The 22,522-nt window shown below is 42.7% G+C and overlaps 1 protein-coding gene across 1 annotated transcript in view; it reads left to right on the forward strand.

The window, feature by feature from the left end:
* Positions 1-22,522, forward strand: part of LOC133483883 (copine-5-like) — a 34,181-nt gene that overhangs the window by 7,297 nt on the left and 4,362 nt on the right. Inside the window, exons 2-4 of the mRNA XM_061785721.1 lie at positions 15,222-15,262; positions 15,610-15,656; positions 22,322-22,425. Coding sequence (XP_061641705.1) covers positions 15,222-15,262; positions 15,610-15,656; positions 22,322-22,425 — 192 coding nt within the window. The remainder of the gene's footprint in view (positions 1-15,221; positions 15,263-15,609; positions 15,657-22,321; positions 22,426-22,522) is intronic.

Below are 22,522 nucleotides of genomic sequence, written 5' to 3' on the forward strand. Positions count from 1 at the left end.
AAACCTTCAGCCTTTCAACCTTCTCAAAATACAATGTATCTGTCTACATCTATTGACTTGAGCTGGAAGCATCAGTGCTCCACCTCAGTCACCCTTTAATGGTCAGAAGTGAGCTACAGTTGTCAACACAACCAATGTTGTGCAGTTGCAAGATGAGACTTTTCCACCTCATCAGGATCACAGCCACACAAAAGTGACACATCTTAACCCTCATTGTAATACATGCGACTACTTGGGTATAAAGAAATTTAGGATTGGGAGTGCAAGACCACTGGAGGTGCAATTAGAAGTAATTTAGTAGTAATAATCGTGCCACAGTTTGTATTCAAACGGTATTGGACTGGACCTGAAAGTAGACGGAAACGGAGGAAGCAGTTGGTAATGGTTTATTTGGGAAACCCCGAGGTCTGGATTTCCAAGGCGTGATGGTGGTCCGTAGGAACAGGGAGCGTGCTGGATGTGGGAGCATGAGCAGGTGAGGGAGTTTGGCGGCGTGGTTGAGGCAGGCGGCGATACGGGAGACACGGGAGGGCACTGGAGGAGAAGGAGAGCACAAGAGGATAAGTACGTACGCGAGTCATCAAGTAATCTTTTCATTCACAAGCAAGAGTAGGAATACGAGAATCGGCCGGTGTACCATGGAAGTGCGTGAATACTCTGGCGCTGGAACATTGGATCTGGGAGGCTTAAGTGCAGGCTGTGATGAGTGCTGATTGGAACCAGGTGTGGACCCGAGGAGGTGATAATTGCTGGAGAGAGAGGGAAAAACGAGGCACAAAGCGCCATCCCAGTTCCGCAGAGGAACTGCAGGGCAAAGTTGGTTAACCCAAAGGGCATGATAAGATATTCGAAATGTCCTAGGGGAGCATTAAAGGCAGTTTTCCATTTGTCCCCCTCTTTAATGTGAATGAGATGATATGCATTGCGCAGGTCCAACTTGGTGAGGATCTGGGTGTGTCGCAGAGGGGTTCAAACGAAGGGTCACTGAGGGGCAGCGGGGGTTTGTTTTTTACTGTGATATCGTTGAGTCCACGGAAGTCAATGCAGCGGCGGAGAGTGGTATCCTTCTTGACAAAGAAGAACCCAGCCCCCAGGGGGGAGGAGGAGCGTCAGATGTAGTTCGGCTGTAGTTTTCCATGGCAATCCTTTTCGGGAGGGAAAGGTTCAAGAGGTGACTAGAGGGGAGAGGGGCTCCAGGAAGCTGGTCGATGGCGCAGTCATAAGGGTGCTGGGGGGCTAGAGAGATGGCAAGATACTTATGGAAAACCGGAGAGAGGTCGTGGTATTCTTCTGGGACCGGGGAGCGATCGAGTGGTGTTACTGGTGGCTGAGGTTTGCTGGCGGTGGGGATGGCCGAGAGAAGGCAGGGACAGTGGCAAAAATGTCTCCAATCAGTGATTGACAGGTTGGTCCAATCGATGGTGGGGTTGTATTTCTTGAGCCAGGGTATTACAAGGACTAACAGAGTCTCTGGGGAGGGAATGACTCATAGTTGGAGGGTTTCCTGGTGATTGCCGAGATGAGCAGGGTGAACGGTGCTGTCTGGTGAGTAAGAGAAACTGCAGGGCTCCGCAGAGGAACTGCAGGGCACAGATCATGACAAATTGTGCACTAGCCCTCTGTAATAAATTAATAACCAATAGTAATAATGCTGCGGTTACAACACTACAGTGGCACTATCATGACATATATTAGATTACACTCCACTGCAGTTCAACAAGCAAAAAAATTTAAAAAATGCTCCATACGTCTACTCTAATTAATTCACTTTAATTCATTTGACTGTTGTCCGCCCAAATGCATTTTACATGCTTTCATTATGTGAAGTCATGTTCAACTTCTACCCTATTATGTCAAACTCACACTGACATATTGGATCCATGTGGAGGGTGTCACACATACTGGGCACTCAGTTTATCGCCCTATACGCTAATCACTTGAGACAAGTTAAATCACAATTAATATGATATGACAAGCTCAACTCCTTTAATTTTGACACTGCTTGTAATACAGTGAAAGCTATGCAAATGTTTTAATGCCAGTGTCTTCCAGCATGTTGTAGTAAGCAATGCATGACTAGGTTGGATCACGTGCGTTTCTGCGCCTATTCTGAGCCTATGCTGCTATTTCAGCTTTGGCTGTGTTCCCTTCTTTGCAGGATAAGATGATTGGGCAAGATGCTCCCTTGTGGTACAGCAAAGCTGGAAATGTGTGAAAAAATGTGTGGGTGAGATGAGTGTATTTGATTATGGAGCTGCTGACACCCTGAGGGGAAACGGATAATGGATGAGTAAAAAAAAAAATGTGTGTGTATGTTGGTGTATTGCTTCCTCTACTTATTACATTCATAAGGATGTAATTTTATTTATGATGGCTTATAAGATTTATTGTTGAATTCAATACAACTGCTTTAAATAAATCTGTTAGTAGAAACAGAAATTCTAAGCACATTTTCAGCTCTTTTTTCATTCAAGTTGTGATTTTTTTTTTAAAGATTAATTTATAGGTCTTGGAGTGATTTTAGCATCTTTGCGCGCTGTGGGGTGACATTTGTCTTTTGGACACATTTATGGTTCTCTGAGGAAGAATTTCACAAACAGCAAGATTGGAAGCCATAATGTGACTTCTTACTATTGTAATGATCTGCAAACCTCAAAACGTGTGCCTCATAAAATTTTAATTAAAGTACATTTCAATTCCAGGTTTACATGTGTTTGTGGTACATGCAACAGCATAATAAAGAAACAGGTCACTTTTGGTATAATAACAGTGCAGAATAGATAGTGAAAGTGAATATACAGTACCGATGTCTGTTTTTTTAGTCCGTCTGTCTGTCTGTCTGTCTGTTCATCTATCTATCAGCTGCCTATGTCCATGCCCAGAATAAGTGGTTCAGATAATGAAAGAGTACAGCAGTTGCCATGGAAATATGAAAACTATATTCAATAATTACGTTGGTTGGTTCATCCATTTAAGAATAGCTACTGCCCCTGTTATAATTAATCAAGAGGTCTTTCCCAGAACATGAACTTCTCTTGGGCTTTTGCAGTAGTCATATAAAACATTTAAGCACATTTGCAATTTGCTATTCCTTCAGACAGAAACACCTTCTCAAAAGTGATTATTTTAGAGTCAATGCATCTTGCTCCAGGCCAGGTTAAAACAAATCAGACTATAATGTCTGATAGTGAAGGAATTTTCTGGTTTTGGCCTCAGATTAGACAATTTCACATTTTCTTGATGCATTTTACTCATCATTTCTAGTTGCACTTTTAGAATTGACCCACTTAAGAAAGGTTGTTTTCGCCCAGTAAGAAAAATCGTTCATATTCATTATCCTTTTAATCTTTCACTCAAATAAAGCAGCCCGTTCTCACAAGCAGTTTTATAAGCTCTCCAGGGCAAAGTCAATACACTGTGAATTACTTTCCTAATAAAATTTTAAGTTTTCTTCCTTATATTTAATTTATGTATACATTATATTCATGCGCGGCAACAGACTGGTTAGCACATCTGCCTCACATTTCTGAGGACCGGGGTTCAAATCCCGGGGTTTGCATGTTCTCCCTGTGCTTGCGTGGGTTTTCTCGAAGATAGCTGGGATAGACTCCAAGCACGCCCGTGACCCTACTGAGTAAAAATGGTACAGAATATGGATGGATGGATTACATTCATGCCCTAACCCATAATTGCTTCAGCATTACTGGTAGCCTTATATTGCTCAATGAATCTCTATACCTATGTTTTTATGTCCTAAATGTACAGTACATTTTGTCATAAAGGCTTTTTTTTGCTGTAGTAATAGAGTGGCAGCACCTACTTGAAACAAAGCCCTTGTCTGTTTTTAACATACTTGGCCAGTAAAAATTATTCTTATTCTGAAAAGCACTTTAAACAATTGCCAATTATAGCATTATTGTCACAAAATATAGCATGCTTCTGAGAAGTGGCTTCAAGAGTTCCTGCTTGTGCACAGAACGTTCCCAAAATGTCCAACAATTACTATGGATAAAGACAACTGGAAAAGAACATTAAAAAAATCAAAAGAACAAGGTCCCTACTGTGAAACATGGACGAGGCTAAGTTGTATTCTGGGGCTGCTTTTCTACATCCGGCACAGCGTGTCTTGAATCTGTGCAGAGTACAATGAAATCTCAATACTATTAAAGCATTCTGCAGCGAATGTATCAGAAAGCTTGGCTGAGTGTCATAGGTCCTCAAACTGGATAATGATACCAAATCATACCTAAAAACACCCAAGAGATTGCTAAGAACAAAACATTGGGTGATTCTTAAGTGGTTCTATTTCTACGAGCCCTGATCTGAATCCTATTGAACATCTGTGGAAGGAGCTGAAACATGCCGTCTGGAAAACGACAAAACTAGAGATGGCTGGAGTAGTTTGCGCACAAGGAGCACTTCAGGAATTGAGAGTTACAGGAATTGGTCCACCTGCTCCTGAGGCCGGGCCCCCCTTGGCCCTGTTGGAGCTGACCCCCCCCTTAGCGTTCCCTTGTCGGGTGCCCCTATCCACCCTCCTTTCCAACAAACAAGGGACACTCTCCCGCCCTCAGGCTGGGCGGGGACTGGCTGCATCGCGGGCCCTGCGGGTTGTGGGAGGCGTCTGGCTTTCCTGGGGGAGGTGATGGGGTGGGGTGGCGGGTCGTGTGTGGCGGTGGATCGGGTGGGTGGGTTAGCTGGGGGGGTGGCATTGGGTCCTTGCGGCCCCCACTGGGTGGCCAGTTATCGGGGTACCTCGGTGGGGCTTTTATCATCTTGTTTACAATTAGTGCTTTGTGTTTTGTCCTTGTTTCTCTCTCCCTTCTAGAAACTTTGTTCTGTTCGAGTAATCAATTCTCAATAAACCTCAATTATAATATTAAGAAACCACAGCGGAAGCTTAAAATCTCCACCGTGACACAGTAAAACTGTTCCGGCATAAAAGGGATACAGATTTTCCATTCTGCTTGACCTAACAGCCGTACAGGACAAATAAAAAAAGAGAGAATTATAATGTAATGTAATGTAATTACTGTATGTTGGGACAAGTGTAAAGTCACAACAACTGTAGTGTTGTATGTGTGCCTTTAAGGGGCGTGCAGGGGGTGGTGGTTCGGTATCTGTGCCCCTCCCTTTGAGACTGGTCGGGGCGCTTCGTTTGGGCTGGTCCCCCACGTGATGGGCTCGCTGGCTTGCCCCCCCCCCCCCCCCCCCCCTCACCCTTGCGGATGGAGGGGGCTGGGCCCATCCTTCCTCAATGTGTCAACTCAGCAACTCACTAATATGCATGTGATATGGTGTTCATTCACTCATAAGTTCCATAGACGCACTATAGGTTTTAATTGCTTGTGCTGGGACCAGTAATAATAACACAAGTGACATTAATCAAATCACAGGTTCTTACAGGTGTTTAGACACTACAAAAGCATCCCACCGCACCACTCATCAGTTGCACTGCCTTGCTCATTTCCCACATCCTGTTCTGCCTTGCTCTTTTCTGTCCTCTCTCATCTTGTCCTATTGGTTGTTGCATGTCCTCACCGGGTGTCCCCTCCAACCACAAATAACACAATTTGACTTTGGCAACGTTACTTGTGGTCAAATATCTAAACTATTGCTGCTGCTGTGGTTCGCACCCCTTTCCCCCTTGTCCATTCTGTCCCTCTGTCTGTCCCCTAAAAAAACTTTTCTGTCCGACTGCATTTTCAATAAACATCAGAATAATTAAAAAAAACAAGCAGGGGGAATATTTCAAACTCCCCTGCTGCACAGCAAAATTGTTCCAGCACAAAAGGCATGCAGATCCACCATTCTGCATGGCCATGCAGCTGAACAGGACATGTTTAAAAACAAAACAAAAAACAGTTCCACTGTACTTACATTTCTATTAGTTAATTTTCAGTATTTAATTAGAGTCATAGCGTAATAAGTCATTTTTAATTTACTCCTGCAATTTCAATTCAGAAGAATGTGCTTGCTATTTTGTTTTTGTTTTTCAAAAATATTTAAAATATAACTGTTGCTATTACTTTTAACAGTTTCCAATTATTTCAGTGACCATTGTTATTTTTTTCTGCCTTAAATGGACAGTTAGCAACAATTTAGCCTACATGTGTATTACCACTGGTTACTGATGTCACTTATCAGCAATGTACAATTAGCCAGTCTCCTAATTACACAATATGCACATCTGCCTGATGGCTGACCTCTGTTGTGTCGGCCAACAGCACGGTTCTCCTTGTTGAGACTTCTGGAATGATCTCAAGCCTTCACGCCAGGCAGCAAGCTCACTGTGACTGTCTGGCACACTAACTTGGAGTCTCCCCAGAGGAAGTTCTGGCTTGAATAATTCAACAGCTGGTGGGAGGAATGATCCTGCTTGGTTTTGCCATCGATTTGACGCTCAAGTAATGCCAGCATTACACTTGGACTCTGGTGTTTGAGGTTGAATTGTTGATTTCAATTAAATTCCTGCATAGATGGTTGAAACATGATTTCTTGTAGATGAGTGATTGATTATTTTAATTCCATGTACACTGAATATCAAAGAATCTGTTAATCAAATAGGCTAGATATTGAAGGAGATGATACGTCAGTGATAAGTTGAGAGGCAGCAATGACGGCTGAGGGCTTTTTTGAAACATTCCTTATATTGCGGCATATATTTCCCCATGCACTCCCCTCAATGCTCATCCACCACAGTAAACAGATTCTCACTTCTACTTTCTCTCCCCCTTTTTTAGTTTTATGGAGTTATTTTTTTTAATTTCTTACTCTGAATTAATGTTCCCACTGCAGCTAGCTCTGTCATCACTGTTACCACGCACACAGTCCCTTTCGTTTTGTCAAACTGGCATAGCTTTCTCAGGGAGGACGAGTGTGGATCGCCTTCTTATTACTATCCATCCATCCATCCATTTTCTGAGCCGCTTCTCCTCACTAGGGTCGCGGGCGTGCTGGAGCCTATCCCAGCTGTCATCGGGCAGGAGGCGGGGTACACCCTGAACTGGTTGCCAGCCAATCGCAGGGCACATAGGAACAAACAAACATTCGCACTCACAGTCATGCCTACGGGCAATTTAGAGTCTCCAATTCATGCATGTTTTTGGGATGTGGGAGGAAACCGGAGTGCCCGGAGAAAACCCACGCAGGCACGGGGAGAACATGCAAACTCCACACAGGTGGGGCCGGGGATTGAACCCGGGTCCTCAGAACTGTGAGGCTGACGCTCTTACCAGTCGGCCACCGTGCCGCCTTATTACTATCCATCCTTGCTTAAATGTCCTTGAGGGGAACACATTTTCTTTAGAGGCAGGCTGTTATTGCTGAATGAAAACATCATTGCTCAATGGATGAATGTGTTACCTTCACACTTTCTCCACCAAAATTGATTTGAAAATCCTTACAACTGGACAACTAGGTCAAAGTCTTCAAGTATGCTTATTTCTCGCACTGACACTAGATTAGCACAATATGATGGACGTAATAATAATGGCAATACTAGGTGTTTTGCAAGTATTGGTAATAAATCAAAGTAATTAGGTAGCTTGAACCTGATGACTGGTCAAAATTAAACACAGATGCTTTCTCTGTGTATTCAATGGTGAGTATGACTGTCAATCATTAACGTTTTCCGCATTGGACTTATTTATAATGCTGCATCATTCCATTATAAATACATTAATTAAAATTTTCATGATTTTTCTGCACAAAATGGCTGGGAAAAAAATAACAGGATTCTACTGCCTCATAGTGAAGTATGCAGTCCATTGTGAACACCCACTGAAATGAAGAAATATGATGATATGATTTTGTATAAAGCTTGTGGTTTTTATAAATGCAGATGTGTGTGTAGCTGTGATTTTTTTTGTTTACATTTCTTTTACCAATGTTTAATAAAACTGGTAAGCATGATCATTTGAATTACTGTAATCATCATATGTAATATTCATACAAATTAATCTACCGAGCATGCTCCCCGCCCCCACATTTACACAACTAATGTACAGTTGCGTGTGTGTGAGCGCAAGAGGTAAAGCTCATGCTTGAACCTTAATAGCAAAGAGTCACACTACACCCACTACAGCCTCACAAAAACGCCTTCAGTGTGTGAAGCTCACAGACTGTACTTGTGCTGCCTTGATGTGCATTGTGAGGGAATAAGGTGTTTGGAGATATTAATAAATAGTCTACGTGCATGATGTCAAAATGAGAGGGAACACTGTAAGCACTTTTAAGTGTCATTGAGGTAGGGCAGTGTGATATGATTTCAGTCCATTTATTTTGTCCTACGATAAACCCCCACTATATCGCATTTCACTTTTTACAGCCCCCGGTATTTTGCATTTTTTTTTAAACAGTGTGTATTACAGTTGTTGTGCCTATTTTCTTATAATGTTTGTACAATATTTTTGTGTTATCCATTGCTATTGCTCTCTCTCTCTCTCTCTCTCTCTCTTTCTCTCTCTCAATGTAATGTGTTGAAATGTGTTTGTATTATTTTAGAAGTTTTAAAATAAGTACCGCAAATGTTATAAAACATGTCAGGGTGTATTTAAATAGGGTATTTCTATTTTGCGGATTTTCACTCATCGTACGGGGGTCTGTAACGTAACCCCAGCGATGGAGGTGGGTTTACTGTACGTATCTTTATTAGACTGCACAGGTGGAATGTGGAATTAATGCTCACTTCTTATCTAGTCCAAGTCGAAAAATCATGTCAATTTCCATGCCTCTTCAAACAGGAGCACATCATGATCCCTTGATATTTATTATCTCCTTCTCAGTTTGCACTGGCTGAGTGCAGCAGTTAGAGTGAGCGAGGCCACAGGAGCCTCTCGTTGGCTTAAAAGAAGCATCTGCCTAATTACCAGAGTTGGTGGTAGAGTTACACTATATACTGTACGTAAATAAAGCCTGTTAAAATTAGTGTCTGCCTAACTGGGGCGTGGTTCTCCTGCATGAGCAAAAGAAGTTTTGTTATTCTGGTCTCTTTCTGATCTCATCCACAACAATTTCTGTTTTGACTCTCATTCCTACCCCCCACGCCCCACACTCGCTCTCTCTCACTCTTTCTCTCTCACACACACTCATGCACACACACGCTTCATGTGACATATTTGTCTGTTCTTCTCCTCTTGTGATTGATTTTTTGTCACATTGCTGCTCTCTTCATGCCACAATATTCTCTTGTACACAGGCAAACGCTGGAGCATGTGGGGCATAACACACATGCACGCATGCACACACACACAGACACAGACACACACAGACACACACACACACACACAAATACTGCCTCGGCTGAAGCTCAGATCTTTTTCTGAACCTCATTTACATCAGGGAAGTTTGTTTGAAACCCCTGTAGCATTGCCAGTAGATTGCACAACACTCAAATGCAAATCTGATGACACATTTGAAATTTTCAACGCCTTAGAATTAGTTATTTTGGTGTCCTTGTTTGTTGTTTGGACTTTTGAAGCAACAATTGTGTGGAAAAACAATGTGTTTGCAATTCTGGCTTCGACTTTGCTGTTGGAAAAATGATTCAAAGCAGAGCATAACTTTTATTAACAAAGACGAATGATATGCAGGGTTTTGAGTCTTTACTGCTACAATGGCAGCTTATTTATTTGTAGACAAATTGAGAATAGTAAGACCCCAGCAGGCCCCAACGCACAGACTGGAATGGCCAAAAATGAGAATAAATTCTTTGGTCTGGACTGATGTGCGTTTAGGTGAAATGGTTTGTTGTACAATTCTACAGTCATTTTTTTTTTTTTTTTTCCTAATTAAATAACAGCTCTTGTCTACCTATTAGACAGACAGGGGTAAGTTACCAACCCACATAAACAGCATGTGAACACAGTAGAGTAATGGTTCACGTAGGTGACTTTCAAGCACGTGTTGGATCGAATTCCCCAAGTACCTTTATCTTCATTGTCCCATTCACAATCACGCCATGATTGACTGGCAAACAAGCCTGGATTTATTGTGCCTTTGGCCAACCATCAGCTGGGATTAGACTCCATCTTCCTCACAGTCCTGACCAGGATATGGTTCCACAGTACTGGAGCCTGATAGCTCAAGATTTGACTTGTATTCTTCTTTTTAAGATACTGGGAACCACCAGTAGAGCCATACTCTGATAAGAAGCTATAGGATGGTGCTTGACCAGAGCAACAAAGCCAGTGTGTCTTCTTCTTTTGCGAGTTCTGTTCAGCACTCTGCGATTGGCTGGCAACCAGTTCAGGGTGTACCCCGCCTCCTGCCCGATGACAGCTGGGATAGGCTCCAGCGCGCCCGCGACCCTAGTGAGGAGAAGCGGCTCAGAAAATGGATGGATGGATGGATGTTCAGCACTCAAGACACAGTATTGTAAATCCTCTGAAGAGTCTTTAGAGACCTGTTCAAAGAGCTTGAAAATCCATTTCCCTCTCCAGCAGGCTCCATATTAAATGGTTCCCTAAAATAGTAAATTCCTTGTCATATGGATGTTGGCCTTGTGCTACACTTACAATCAAGAATTACAGCATACACGCCACGCTGTTTACAGCCATGTTAAGGCAGGAAAAGCATCAATTCCATCATCCTCCCTGCCCCTCAAACATATAGCCCCACAATCGATGATCGGACTGGTAATCACAAGCTAAAGCTGATAACATTGTTAGCCATCACTGACTAGGTAAGACTGCATAGTGACGTCACAATCTGAGCGACTTGTTGGTAGAGACATTTCCTGAAAGGAAACCACACAAAAAAATTGACTTGGTTTTGTTATTTCACATTTGATAGGTGGACAAGCACTCCCCTTTAAAGTCAGTGACTTCACCGATTACATCCAAACCGTACTTTGTTGAGCACTTTATTTGACAACATTGGGACAGTGAAGTGTTGCATCTGAATTTAGGGCAGGACAATTTTTGATGTGGGGCTGGCGTGTTGTAAAGCATACGCTACGGGGGCCACTCTCGGCACAGGGTAATAAAAGAATCGCTTTGATGAAAATTCTTTGGGCGGATCTGCTTCTGAATAGATGAGCTCCTCCTGCTTGCTGGGTGTTTCTGTTTGAAGTTGGGGTTGATATCTTGTTTTGCTTTCTACGCCCCTAGAGACCTTTTAACCAAAGTGTATTCATGTGTGTATATGGTGACTGTCTGAAGATGAATGTAAATACAATATATATTGTATTATTAGGGGCTTCTAGCCTCTTTAACAGGACCTACTACCCCCACTGCCATAAACACATTATGCACGTTGTCTTCTCCTGTGCATGCATGCATGCATGTTCTCTCAAAGCTGTGGATGTTAATCAAGGCACAGTTAGAACCTTTTTCTTCGTCATAAGTTATTCATAAAATCAAAGGGAGGGCATTGACTCAGAATCCTGTTCAAAAATGATTGAAGTTGATGAATCTCTTTAGTTATATCAATCCATCCATCCATCCATTTTCTGAGCCGCTTCTCCTCACTAGGGTCGCAGGCGTGCTGGTGTCTATCCCAGCTATCATCGGGCAGGGCACATATAAACAAACAACCATTTGCACTCACATTCACACCTAGGGGCAATTTAGAGTTGTCAATTAACCTACCATGCATGTTTTTGGGATGTGGGAGGAAACCGGAGTGCCCGGAGAAAACCCACTCAGGCACGGGGAGAACATGCAAACTCCACACAGGCGGGGGCGGTGATTGAACCCCGGTCCTCAGAACTGTGAGGCAGACGTTCTAACCAGTCTTCCACCGTGCTGCCCTCTTTAGTTATATACTTAATATAATTTACAGAAATGTGCCTATGATAATGCCATATTACATTTACTGAGTTTTTTAATACACAGGACTTAAATTGAAATGTTAGAATCAGAGCAATTTATTATTATAACACATTCAAGGTTAAAGGCCAAACCACAGTCATGAAGCACCTTTGCCTCAAGCAGACAAGAGGGAACATATTGTATCCCCCCCCAGACACAATGTTTTGTTTGAGTCGTGAACTGTCACTACCTATTTCCTTCAAGTTTCATTAGATTAGACATACACTGATTCGTGCAGCTTTTTTGTTAATCTTTTGCATTACCATGAGTATAAATGCAAGCTTGAAATAAAAACATTGAATGACATGCATTTGATGTCCAAGAAACTCATTGTGGTGTTGAGTTACAGATAAGTAGAATAAATGAAGCACAAGATTATATCAACACAGCTTAAAGAGTAATCATGCACGCATCCAAAGATCCATCCATCCATCCATTTTTTCCACTTATCTGGGGTCGGGTTGCAAGGGCAGCAGCCTAAGATGGGTAGCCCAGACTTTCCTCTCCCCGCCCACTTCATCCAGATCTTCATCCAGATCTTCTTGGGAGACTACAACGTGTCCTGGGTTGTCATTGGGAACTCCTCCCGGTGGGGCGTGCACGGAATGCCTTCCCGGGGGAGGCGTCCAGGGGGCATAAACATAAGGCCTAGCTACCTCATCAGGCTCCTCTCAATGCAGAGGAGCAACAGCTGTACTCTGAGCCCCTCCCGGATGACATAGCTTCTTACCCTATCTCGAAGCTAGAGCCCGGACAACATGTGGAGGAAACTCATTTCGGCAGCTTGTGATCTTGTTATTTCGCTCACGACCAACAACTCGTCACCGTAGCTGAGGGTGGGAATGTAAATTGACCAGTGAATCGAAAGCTTTTCCTTTCAGCTCAGCTCCTTCTTCACCACAACAGACTTATACTGAGTCCGCATCACTGCAGATGGTGTGAAACTGAACACTGAAATGCTGTCCAAAAAGGTTATGGGCAAAATCAATCACAAAGGGTAGCCTTGGTGGAGTTAAACCCTACCTCCCGTACAGGGACCAAACAGCTCGTATCAGTGCCGCATAATTTCGGAGCACCCCCGCCACAGGACTTCCCGAGAGCGAAGGGTGAATGCTTTCTCCAATTCCACAAAACAAATGTAAACTTGTTGGGTGAACTGCCTTGCACCCTCCAGGACCCTGCTGAGGGTGTAGAGCTTATTCACTGTTCCACGGCCATGACGAAAACCACACTGCTCCTACACTTTGTGAAGGACCCGCCGACCCTTGAATACACATAACCAGGGAGGCTGAGGTGTGTGAGCACAGCTGTATGTAGAACACATCCTCAGGTCCCCTTTCTTAAAAAGGGGGACCACTACATTGAGCTGCCAAACCAGAGGCACTGTCCCTGATGTCAACGCAATTTTTCAAAGGTGATTCAAATCACAATAGCCCCAGAACATCCAGAGGCTTTAGAAACTCTAGCCGGATCTCACCCACCCCTGCTAATGAGGAGCTTCTTAAGCACCTTGATAACCTCAACCCCAGAGATAGGAGAGCCCAACTCAGGCTTCAGAACCTGCTTCCATGTAGGAAAGGGTGTCAGTGGAAATGAGGTCTTCAAAGTATTCTCCCTACTGACTCACAACATCCCGAGTCAAGGTCAGCAGCGCCCCTTCCCCACTGTACACAGTGTTGATGGCGCACTGTTCACCCGTCCCGAGACGCCGGATGATAGACCAGAATTTTCTTGAAGCCGTCCGGAAGTCATTCTGTATGGTATCGCCGAACTCCTCCTACGCCCAAGTTCTTGCCTCACTGAAAACAAAAGCTGCATTCTGTCTGGTCTGTGGTACCACTAGCTGCCTCTGGACTCCCACAGATCAAAAAGGCCCAATATGACTCCTTCTTCAGCTTGATGGCATCGCATACCGCTGGTATCCACCATTTGGTTTTGGAATCACTGCCAACAGTGGGAGCAATTGTCGGCTTCCTCGACAATGGAGGCACTGAACAACATGGGCCGTTGCTGACTGTTGGAAATAAATGAAAACGATTTCATGCAAATTATGATTGCAGGTCAGGGCTTTTGATAATGTTTAGGCCAGCAGATAAGGCTCTGAAGCCCCCCAGTGTACGCTCCTGGTAGAATCTCTCACTGCACAAGTCCACTGTTGTTATTGAGTGTTTGGAGGGCAGAGATAGTGATGCTGACAATCAAGCTGCGATTGTCCTTCATAGCAAACCCTACAATTTTCAGGGAGCATGCTAACATTTGAATTTGCACAATGTGAATGAGTGTGTTTGTAATACAAAATTATGCAAATACAAGAAATTGGTAGCTGGATAATAACTACAGTTATTGTAGACAGGGGTAAGTCTTGTTCTTCAGTCTCTCATCAAAATGTCAAGCTTATGGGACATTGAAAAAGGTAAATTCAGAAAACAACAATCATTTGATCATTGCGGCTCAGAAAACCCCAATTCAATTACGTATCGTTATGTAATGAAAAGTGTCTTAGAAATTATTCAGAAATAATTACTTTTATTTTTAAAATATACCTGTTTAAGGCTGGGCTTTTAGTTAATGAAAAGTTTTGTTATATTGTACACAAACTTATGTCACTCAAAATGATATACACATAATTTTGGTGAGAAATCCCAAACTCAAAGAAATAGAAAAAACTTGTAGCGCTGATTTATCAAATTTTCGGTGTCAGGCGGAGTCCTCATATCTCCTAAATCACTACTTTTCAGGAAATTAAAAAAACGTCATCTTATCAAACACCACATCGCTCTGCTTGGTATTATACCGTATATTTGTATCATATACTGTTGCGCAACAATCTTGCTCATTTAAATTGCAAAAAAAAAAAGATAATTTATTTCTCTGTCATTGATTAAAATGGTACATACACGTCGCCACCGCCAGCCATGCACTTCAAAGTTTGGGCTCACGCTGACCCCACTACCTGAGAAAAAGCCTTTAAAAGTTAAAACTCATCGAGACAATATTATATCCCAAATTCTAGAAAAAGTTGGTTTGGCAAAATACGGGACCTTTGAATTGAGTATTTTTGGACATCCAGGATTTCTGCCCAAGAGCGACTAAATGTTTTTTTTTCTCGAAGACCACTGTATTTAGGCGTCTCAGACCATCTTATATAGCAAATCTGCCTTCTTTTGTGACAATTCGGATTATAAATGAACATGACAACGTCGCGTGTATCGAATCCAAATACAGTACTATGTCACAAAGTTGTATTGTGGCATGTTTTTGTGTCTCAGACTGAAATAAAAAAAAAATGTTAAATGAAAACTGTTACTTCAATCTATAGTTGTGTGGAAGAAAAATGACCATGATGTCATTCTGATATCAATGTTGCTTTGTAATTAAGTAACATTGATTTGTCTTTTTAATTTACAGAAATCTTCTGGATAAAGACACATTCTCCAAGTCAGATCCATGTGAGTGTTTGAATTTAACTGTCAGTGAATTAATTCTTTCATTTCCTTCTTTACTAACTCTATTTTCTTCTTTACTGGTCAGTATTTTTTTTTAACCCAGTTTTCATACTGGAATTTGGGAAATCTTTGTTTCTCCCTGACTCCCATAGCTCTTAGTTCACTGACTGTATTGGAGATAACATCCCAAAACAAAAGCACGCACACACCCACGCGCACACACACACACACTGATTTATCATTTTGAGTCAAGCTACTTCTGTTTGATGACTGACTTTTTCCTTTCTCTGTGTCTTTCATCCTTCACAATCTTTTATCTCCCTCTCTGCTGATTTTGTCCTGCTTCAAAGTGTGTGTCCTCTATACACAAGGTGTGGAAACCAAACAGTGGAGAGAGGTAAGTGGATTTATCTACTTTAACTTTTTAAACTGCAAAAAAATAATTTTCCTCTTAAGCCACAAATAATGCATGAAGACACCTGAGCCGATAACGTAGACCTAGACTTTCCATTTCTCTCTCTCTCTCTCCCTCTCTCTCTATGTGCATATATAAATAAAATAGTTCCATATACTCAACTCCAATTTTAACTTTAACAGGAGCATCAAACAAACTACAAGAAAAAAAATAATGTTAATATTACAATAGTCATATTAATGCATTACACTTATGTAGTGCTTTTTCAAGAAGCTCAAAAGTACTTTACAATTGCACACACTATTCATTCATTCCACACTCACACCCTAGTGGTGGTAACTGTAAACTACTCGTGTAGCCACAGCTGCCCTGGGGCAGTCTGACGGAAGAGTGGCTGCCATTCTGCGCCTACATCCACCACCAAACATCCAACCACATTAATTCACGTGCAAAGTGGGTTAAGTGTCTCGGTTGCCCAGGGACACAATGACGGCATGCGCTCAGGCAGGGGCACGAACTGGCGAAGAAGAGATTTGTTGAAATCAGTCAATTAATGAAACAATCTGTTTGGCACATTTCATACTAAAATGTAACACTTTTGTGAGTGCTTCGATATTGAGAGATGATCACTACAAAGGAGCAGCAATCACATGTAAAACAAATTGGTGTCATAGCAAGTGTTCATTAAATAACACAAGAAGAAGAGACTACACACAAAAGTCAGATGACGTGAGCGGCTGACAACAAGCTGTCTCTGTGTTGATACTGTGGTCCTGAAAAAAAATACTTGTTTTTGAATCACGTTTTGTTATATTTAACAGTTGACATGTCCTGTACTTCAATTTTTTTTTTTTTTGTAAAAACTGCGAAGCTATATCTAAAAAAATGCATATCATATGTATTTATACCATCAGATGACCCTTATCCGCCGGCTTGTGTATTTACTTGCTGAGAACAGATTGCTGTGTGGGCTGACATTCAGATGCTGCTGAAGGACTGTTTGCCTTGTCTTTGTTAAATGCATATACAGAACTGTATACGTTCTATCAGTACATATCATTAAAATTAGAACGTGCTCTAATCATAAACGCCAATGCTCTTGGGAGACCGACTGTGAGTTTTATAGCTTTTATTCCCATCATCTACTCACTGCATAATTATTGCGCCAAATGTTACTTTACTCACTTGTGACAGCATCTGTCATTGCAATAGCAACATTTAAATGCACAATAACACTGCTATTACAGTTGCTCTCGTTTGCTTTGGCTCAATAAATGAAACTCGGACACATGTGATCTTCATTGTCGTATTCAGAGCACAGCAGAAGTCTTCCCCAAATATGTGAACGTTTCCATTGTTTTCACACACTTCCTAGACCTTTCTTTCAAAATAGTTAACACAGCTTTAATACAAAGATGCATTTTTCAAAAGCTTTTAAGACAACTGCCAATCATAGACACATTTTTTTCATACAAAATGAATACCATTCCCATCCCAAGAACTGCAAGTGCTGCCATCTCCAAACATGCGGTCCTCTGCCACATCCCTAACATTGGTCCCTACAATACAGAACGCCACATCACCTTCCTCAATTCACTGCTGCACAGGCTGATTTCACCTGGAGAGAGGATACTGTTGCTGTCTGGCATGACTTCTGATGTCATCATTTGGGTTCCACCACTCCCATCTTGTGAAGAAAAGATTTGCAGCAAAGCCCTGTGTGACAATGCAGTTCCTGCCTGCAAAATCCCCTTCCCTCAATCAAATTAAGGAATTCTTTACAGCATGAAGATGAAAGGGCTTTGCCTGTCGGGGGTTTGGATAAAACATGCAAGAATCTTTCCAAGGTGCATCGCAAGAGAGGAAATTCAATGTGATATGGATGAAAACCCTGTGGGCATATATATATATATATATCCATCCATCCATCCATCCATTTTCTGAGCCGCTTCTCCTCACTAGGGTCACGGGCGTGCTGAAGCCTATCCCAGCTATCTTCGGGCAGGAGGCGGGGTACACCCTGAACTGGTTGCCACCAGGGCACATACAAACAAACAACCAGTCACACTCACATTCACACTTACGGGCAATTTAGAGTCTCCAATTCATGCATGTTTTTGGGATGTAGGAGGAAACCGGGGTGCCCGGAGAAAACCCACGCAGGCACGGGGAGAACATGCAAACTCCACACACAGGCGGGGCCGGGGATTGAACCCCGCTCCTCAGAACTGTGAGGCAGACGCTCTAACCAGTCTTCCACCGTGTCGCTATATATATATATATATATATATATATATATATATATATATATATATATACATATATATCCATCCATCCATCCATTCTCTACCGCTTATCCGGGTCGGGTCGCGGGGGCAGTAGCTTCAGCAGGGACGCCCAGACTACCCTCTCCCCAGCCACTTCATCCAGCTCTTCCGGGGGGATCCCGAGGCGTTCCCAGGCCAGCCGAAGGATGTAGTCTCTCCAGCGCGTCCTGGGTCGTCCCCGGGGTCTCCTCCCGGTGGGACATGCCCGGAACACCTCACCAGGGAGGCGTCCGGGAGGCATCCGAATCAGATGCCCCAGCCACCTCATCTGGCTCCTCTCAATGCGGAGGAGTAGCGGCTCTACTCTGAGATCCTCCCGGATGACCGAGCTTCTCACACTATCTCTAAGGGAGAGCCCGGACACCCTGCGGAGGAAACTCATTTCGGCCGCTTGTATCCGGGATTTTGTTCTTTCGGTCACGACCCACAGCTCATGACCATAGGTGAGGGTAGGAACGAAGATCGACCGGTAAATTGAGAGCTTCGCCTTTCGGCTTAACTCTTTCTTTACCACAACGGACCGATACAAAGTCCGCATCACTGCAGACGCTGCACCGATCCGCCTGTCGATCTCCCGTTCCATTCTTCCCTCACTCGTGAACAAGACCCCAAGATACTTGAATTCCTCCACTTGGGGCAGGATCTCATCCCCGACCTGGAGATGGCATGCCACCCTTTCCCGACTGAGGACAATGGTCTCAGATTTGGAGGTGCTGATTCTCATCCCAGCCGCTTCACACTCGGCTGCGAACTGCTCCAATGAGAGTTATATATATATAATGAGTTGTGTATATATATATATATATATATATATAATACGGTGTGAATATATATATATATATATATATATATATATATATATATATATATATACACACACACACGCAGTATATATTGTAACGAACTATTCAATAAAGTGGTATACGTATTGAACAATACGCATTTTTAGATTTACTTTATAAACTTCTGCCGGTGAGGATCTGTGCTCAACTGCTCATTATGGAATGCATATCCCCTAAACTGCCCCTCCCAGATTCATTTAGATGAAGCTGCTGAGACAGAAGCTACAGTACATGCAAAGCTAGCCGTTGCATCATGACTAACGCCTTAAACGCACCTGAAATCGAAGCTCCTCCACCATCCTTCAGATCTGGCCTTTGGAAGTACTGTAGTTTTTGTATTAAGTATGATTCTGACGGCAGTGCTGTATGTCAACCTGTGACACAATGCGGTGGACGCATGGAGCCTATCCCAGCTGACTTCGGGCGAAAGGCGGACTACACCCTGAACTGGTCGCCAGTCAGTCGCAGGGCACATATAGACGCGGACAACCATTCGCACTCACATTCACACCGTCACTGAGTGGGAACTGAACCCACGCTGCCCGCACCAAAGTCAGGCGAGTGTACCACTACACCATCAGTGACCATCCTTGAAGAATTGTACACCATAATACAATGGTTCTAAAACGGTTTTCATGTCAGGGATTGTGTGTGTTTGTTTTATATTCTGGCAAGAACAGAAACTACACCATCAATGACCCCCAAATATAGTACTGTATTTGTTTGATACTGTGTTGTTAGAATAACTAATTTCTCCAAGACAGCACTTGCATTTAACATTTTTAACAAATCCAGAGTCAAGGTATTTCTTCTTTTTTTTATTGCATTAAATTTAAATCAATGCATTTAATGGCACAGACCTTGAATAAGGATTGGAGAAATGCAGTATTTGTCACAGTTAGGGCGTGTTCTCCAGGAGAATGTAAACCATAAGGCAGGGGTGTCAAACTCATTTTTGTCATATACGGTTTTCCTCAGAGGGCCATTATGATTTTAAAACCATATCAATGTTTAATGGCCTCATGATATTATTACACATAGACAACAAATTGATGGATAACTAGTTTTGAAATGGGGGCACGGTGGGCGACTGGTTAGAGCGTCTGCCTCACAGTTCTGAGGACCGGGGTTCAATCCCCGGCCTCGCCTGTGTGGAGTTTGTATGTTCTCCCCGTGCCTGCGTGGGTTTTCTCCGGGCACTCCGGTTTCCTCTCACATCCCAAAAACATGCGTGGTAGGTTGATTGACAAGTCTAAATTGCCCGTAGGTGTGAATGTGAGTGCGAATGGTTGTTTGTTTGTATGCGCCCTGCGATTGGCTGGCAACCAGTTCAGGGTGTACTCCGCCTCCTGCCCGATGATGGCTGGGATAGGCTCCAGCGCGCCCGCGACCCTCCCTAGTGAGGAAAAGCGGCTCAGAAAATGAATGGATGGATAGTTTTGAAGTCAAGGATAATGGTTTGTTCAACTATTGTTCAAGTAACTGTAAAATGGGTTTGGAGGTAAAACATGCTTACAATAGTTCATTATTATTTATTACATATGAATATTATACAAAAATTAGGAACAGATTTTAGCAAGAATCATGAAAGTTGACACACATATTTGCTTTCGCGGGCCACATAAAGTGACTTGGCGGGCCGGATCTGGCCCCCGGGCCTTGAGTTTGACACCTGTGCCATAAAGTTAGGAAAACAGATATGTGTGTGTGTGGACATGGCCAGGGTGTCAGTCAGAGACTTCCCGCCAGATTCTCATTAGCCAGGCCCAGCAGCCCAGCAGTATCTAATGAACTCTGGAGTTTGGCATTGTCTCTGCCACTCAGCAGGGAAATCATATTATGGAGCTCATCTTCGCCATCACCTGCCTCATCACAAGCATGTGCTCTGTGTCTCATCAACACCTCTGGGACTTTTGCAGTGTCTGGATAGCTCGGTGATGGTGCGTCGTCTACTCGCCGAAGTAGATTAGTTCCTCCTTGGTTTGTCATAAAAACAAATTTTGCTTTCAAATGGATGTTAAAAAAATATTTGGGTGAATCTATTGTTGATCATAGTTACGTAAGAAGCTATAATTTAATTTGCAGGAGTTGATGATTTTGTTTTTGTACAACTTCTTGTCGTCTCTTCTGTGACATTTCACCTCAGATTTTAATTGGACGGTCCAATTTAAGTTAGATGAGAATTCACACAGTCATTAAAAACAGACAAATGAATCACTTACTTTAATAGTACTTTTTTAAAATATTAATGAATGGTAATAATGACGGTTGGAGCAAAAAGTTTACTTTTTCCATCCAGGGCAGAAGGGCAGGTGCTTGAGCACCACTTGTGCTCTATGTGTGCCTGTGGGTATGTGGCTTGGACAGATGCATGCATATACTGTACATCAGAGTATTGCACAGGCGTCAGGCTCACATTGACAGGGTAAATGTCTTCCTGTTGCTGCAGTCTCACTGGGAGATAATTGATTACAATCTGATTTGTATCCACATCAAATATTCTTGTTTCAAATCATCAGAGGATGTCTGATATCATCAATTTCCCCCCTCTTGACTGTGATTGATATCTGAACTGAGCAAAATGGATCAAAGAAATTGGAATATTGTCACTTAAGCCTTAATATGCAAGAAGAGTGGACACAAGAACTAATTTGGATAATGAGTTCTATAGCACTTTTGTTTTTGATAACCGAGACCTTCAAAATGTGCAAATCAAACAAATCATTCCAACCATGGCGAGAAAACCCTGCCACACCTTGAACAGTTTAAAAATACAGTAACAATTCTAATGCAGGATAATTTAAAACATGCCTGTATTTATGTCCTTGATAACGTCTGGTAATATAAATGAATTTGGTTGACTGTGTGTTATAATGCTTCATATGCTGTGTGTTTTTTCTCTAGCCTTTTCATCATATTTGACACATTGACAGGAGATTCTCACTAATTAGGAAGGCTCAATAACAATTTTTCTCCTACTCTCCCCTGCCACTTTCTTCACTACTTTTTTTTTGTATTTTACACCTCCTCTTCCCCACCCCTGGACGTATTTCTTCAGCCACTTTTCCCCCTTAATTCTCTTTGCAAGTGGCGTGTATGCCCCCTTATCTTTCCGCTTTCCCTCTCGGGGGTTCAAGAGAGACTTATCCCGCTGTAATTAATGTGGGAGAGGTTTAGGATCAAGAAACCCAGAAACATACCCCTGGTTTCCTTTTCAACATGTGACAGCAACACTCTTAATCAGGTCTCTGGCAACCAAGGTGTATGCTTTTGACGAGGGGGAAGATCCCAGTTGAAACCATGTGAGGGTTTCGAGTGCTCCGGCGGAAATAGCTCAGTCTCTGGACTTTAGACTCTAAGGACACGGGTTGAGCCCACACCAAAGTCAGGCGAATGTACTACTACACCATCAATGACTATGACTATCATAAATAAAATAAAATAATAATTATTTGCTCCTGTCTTTCTCTATTTGCAGTTTGGCAGGACTGAAGTGATAGACAATACCCTGAACCCCGATTTTGTTCGGAAGTACATCTTGGACTACTTTTTTGAAGAAAAGCAGAGCCTTCGGTTTGACTTGTGAGTCTGTTTTCATTGGAAGTCTACATTGACAGATTGTTTTCTCAATTTTTTTATACGCGATCCTGAAGTCAGAGGGAGAGACTGGCTTCATTCA

Source organism: Phyllopteryx taeniolatus, chromosome 9 (assembly GCF_024500385.1).
Source record: "Phyllopteryx taeniolatus isolate TA_2022b chromosome 9, UOR_Ptae_1.2, whole genome shotgun sequence".
In the NCBI taxonomy this organism is placed as follows: Eukaryota; Metazoa; Chordata; class Actinopteri; order Syngnathiformes; family Syngnathidae; genus Phyllopteryx; species Phyllopteryx taeniolatus.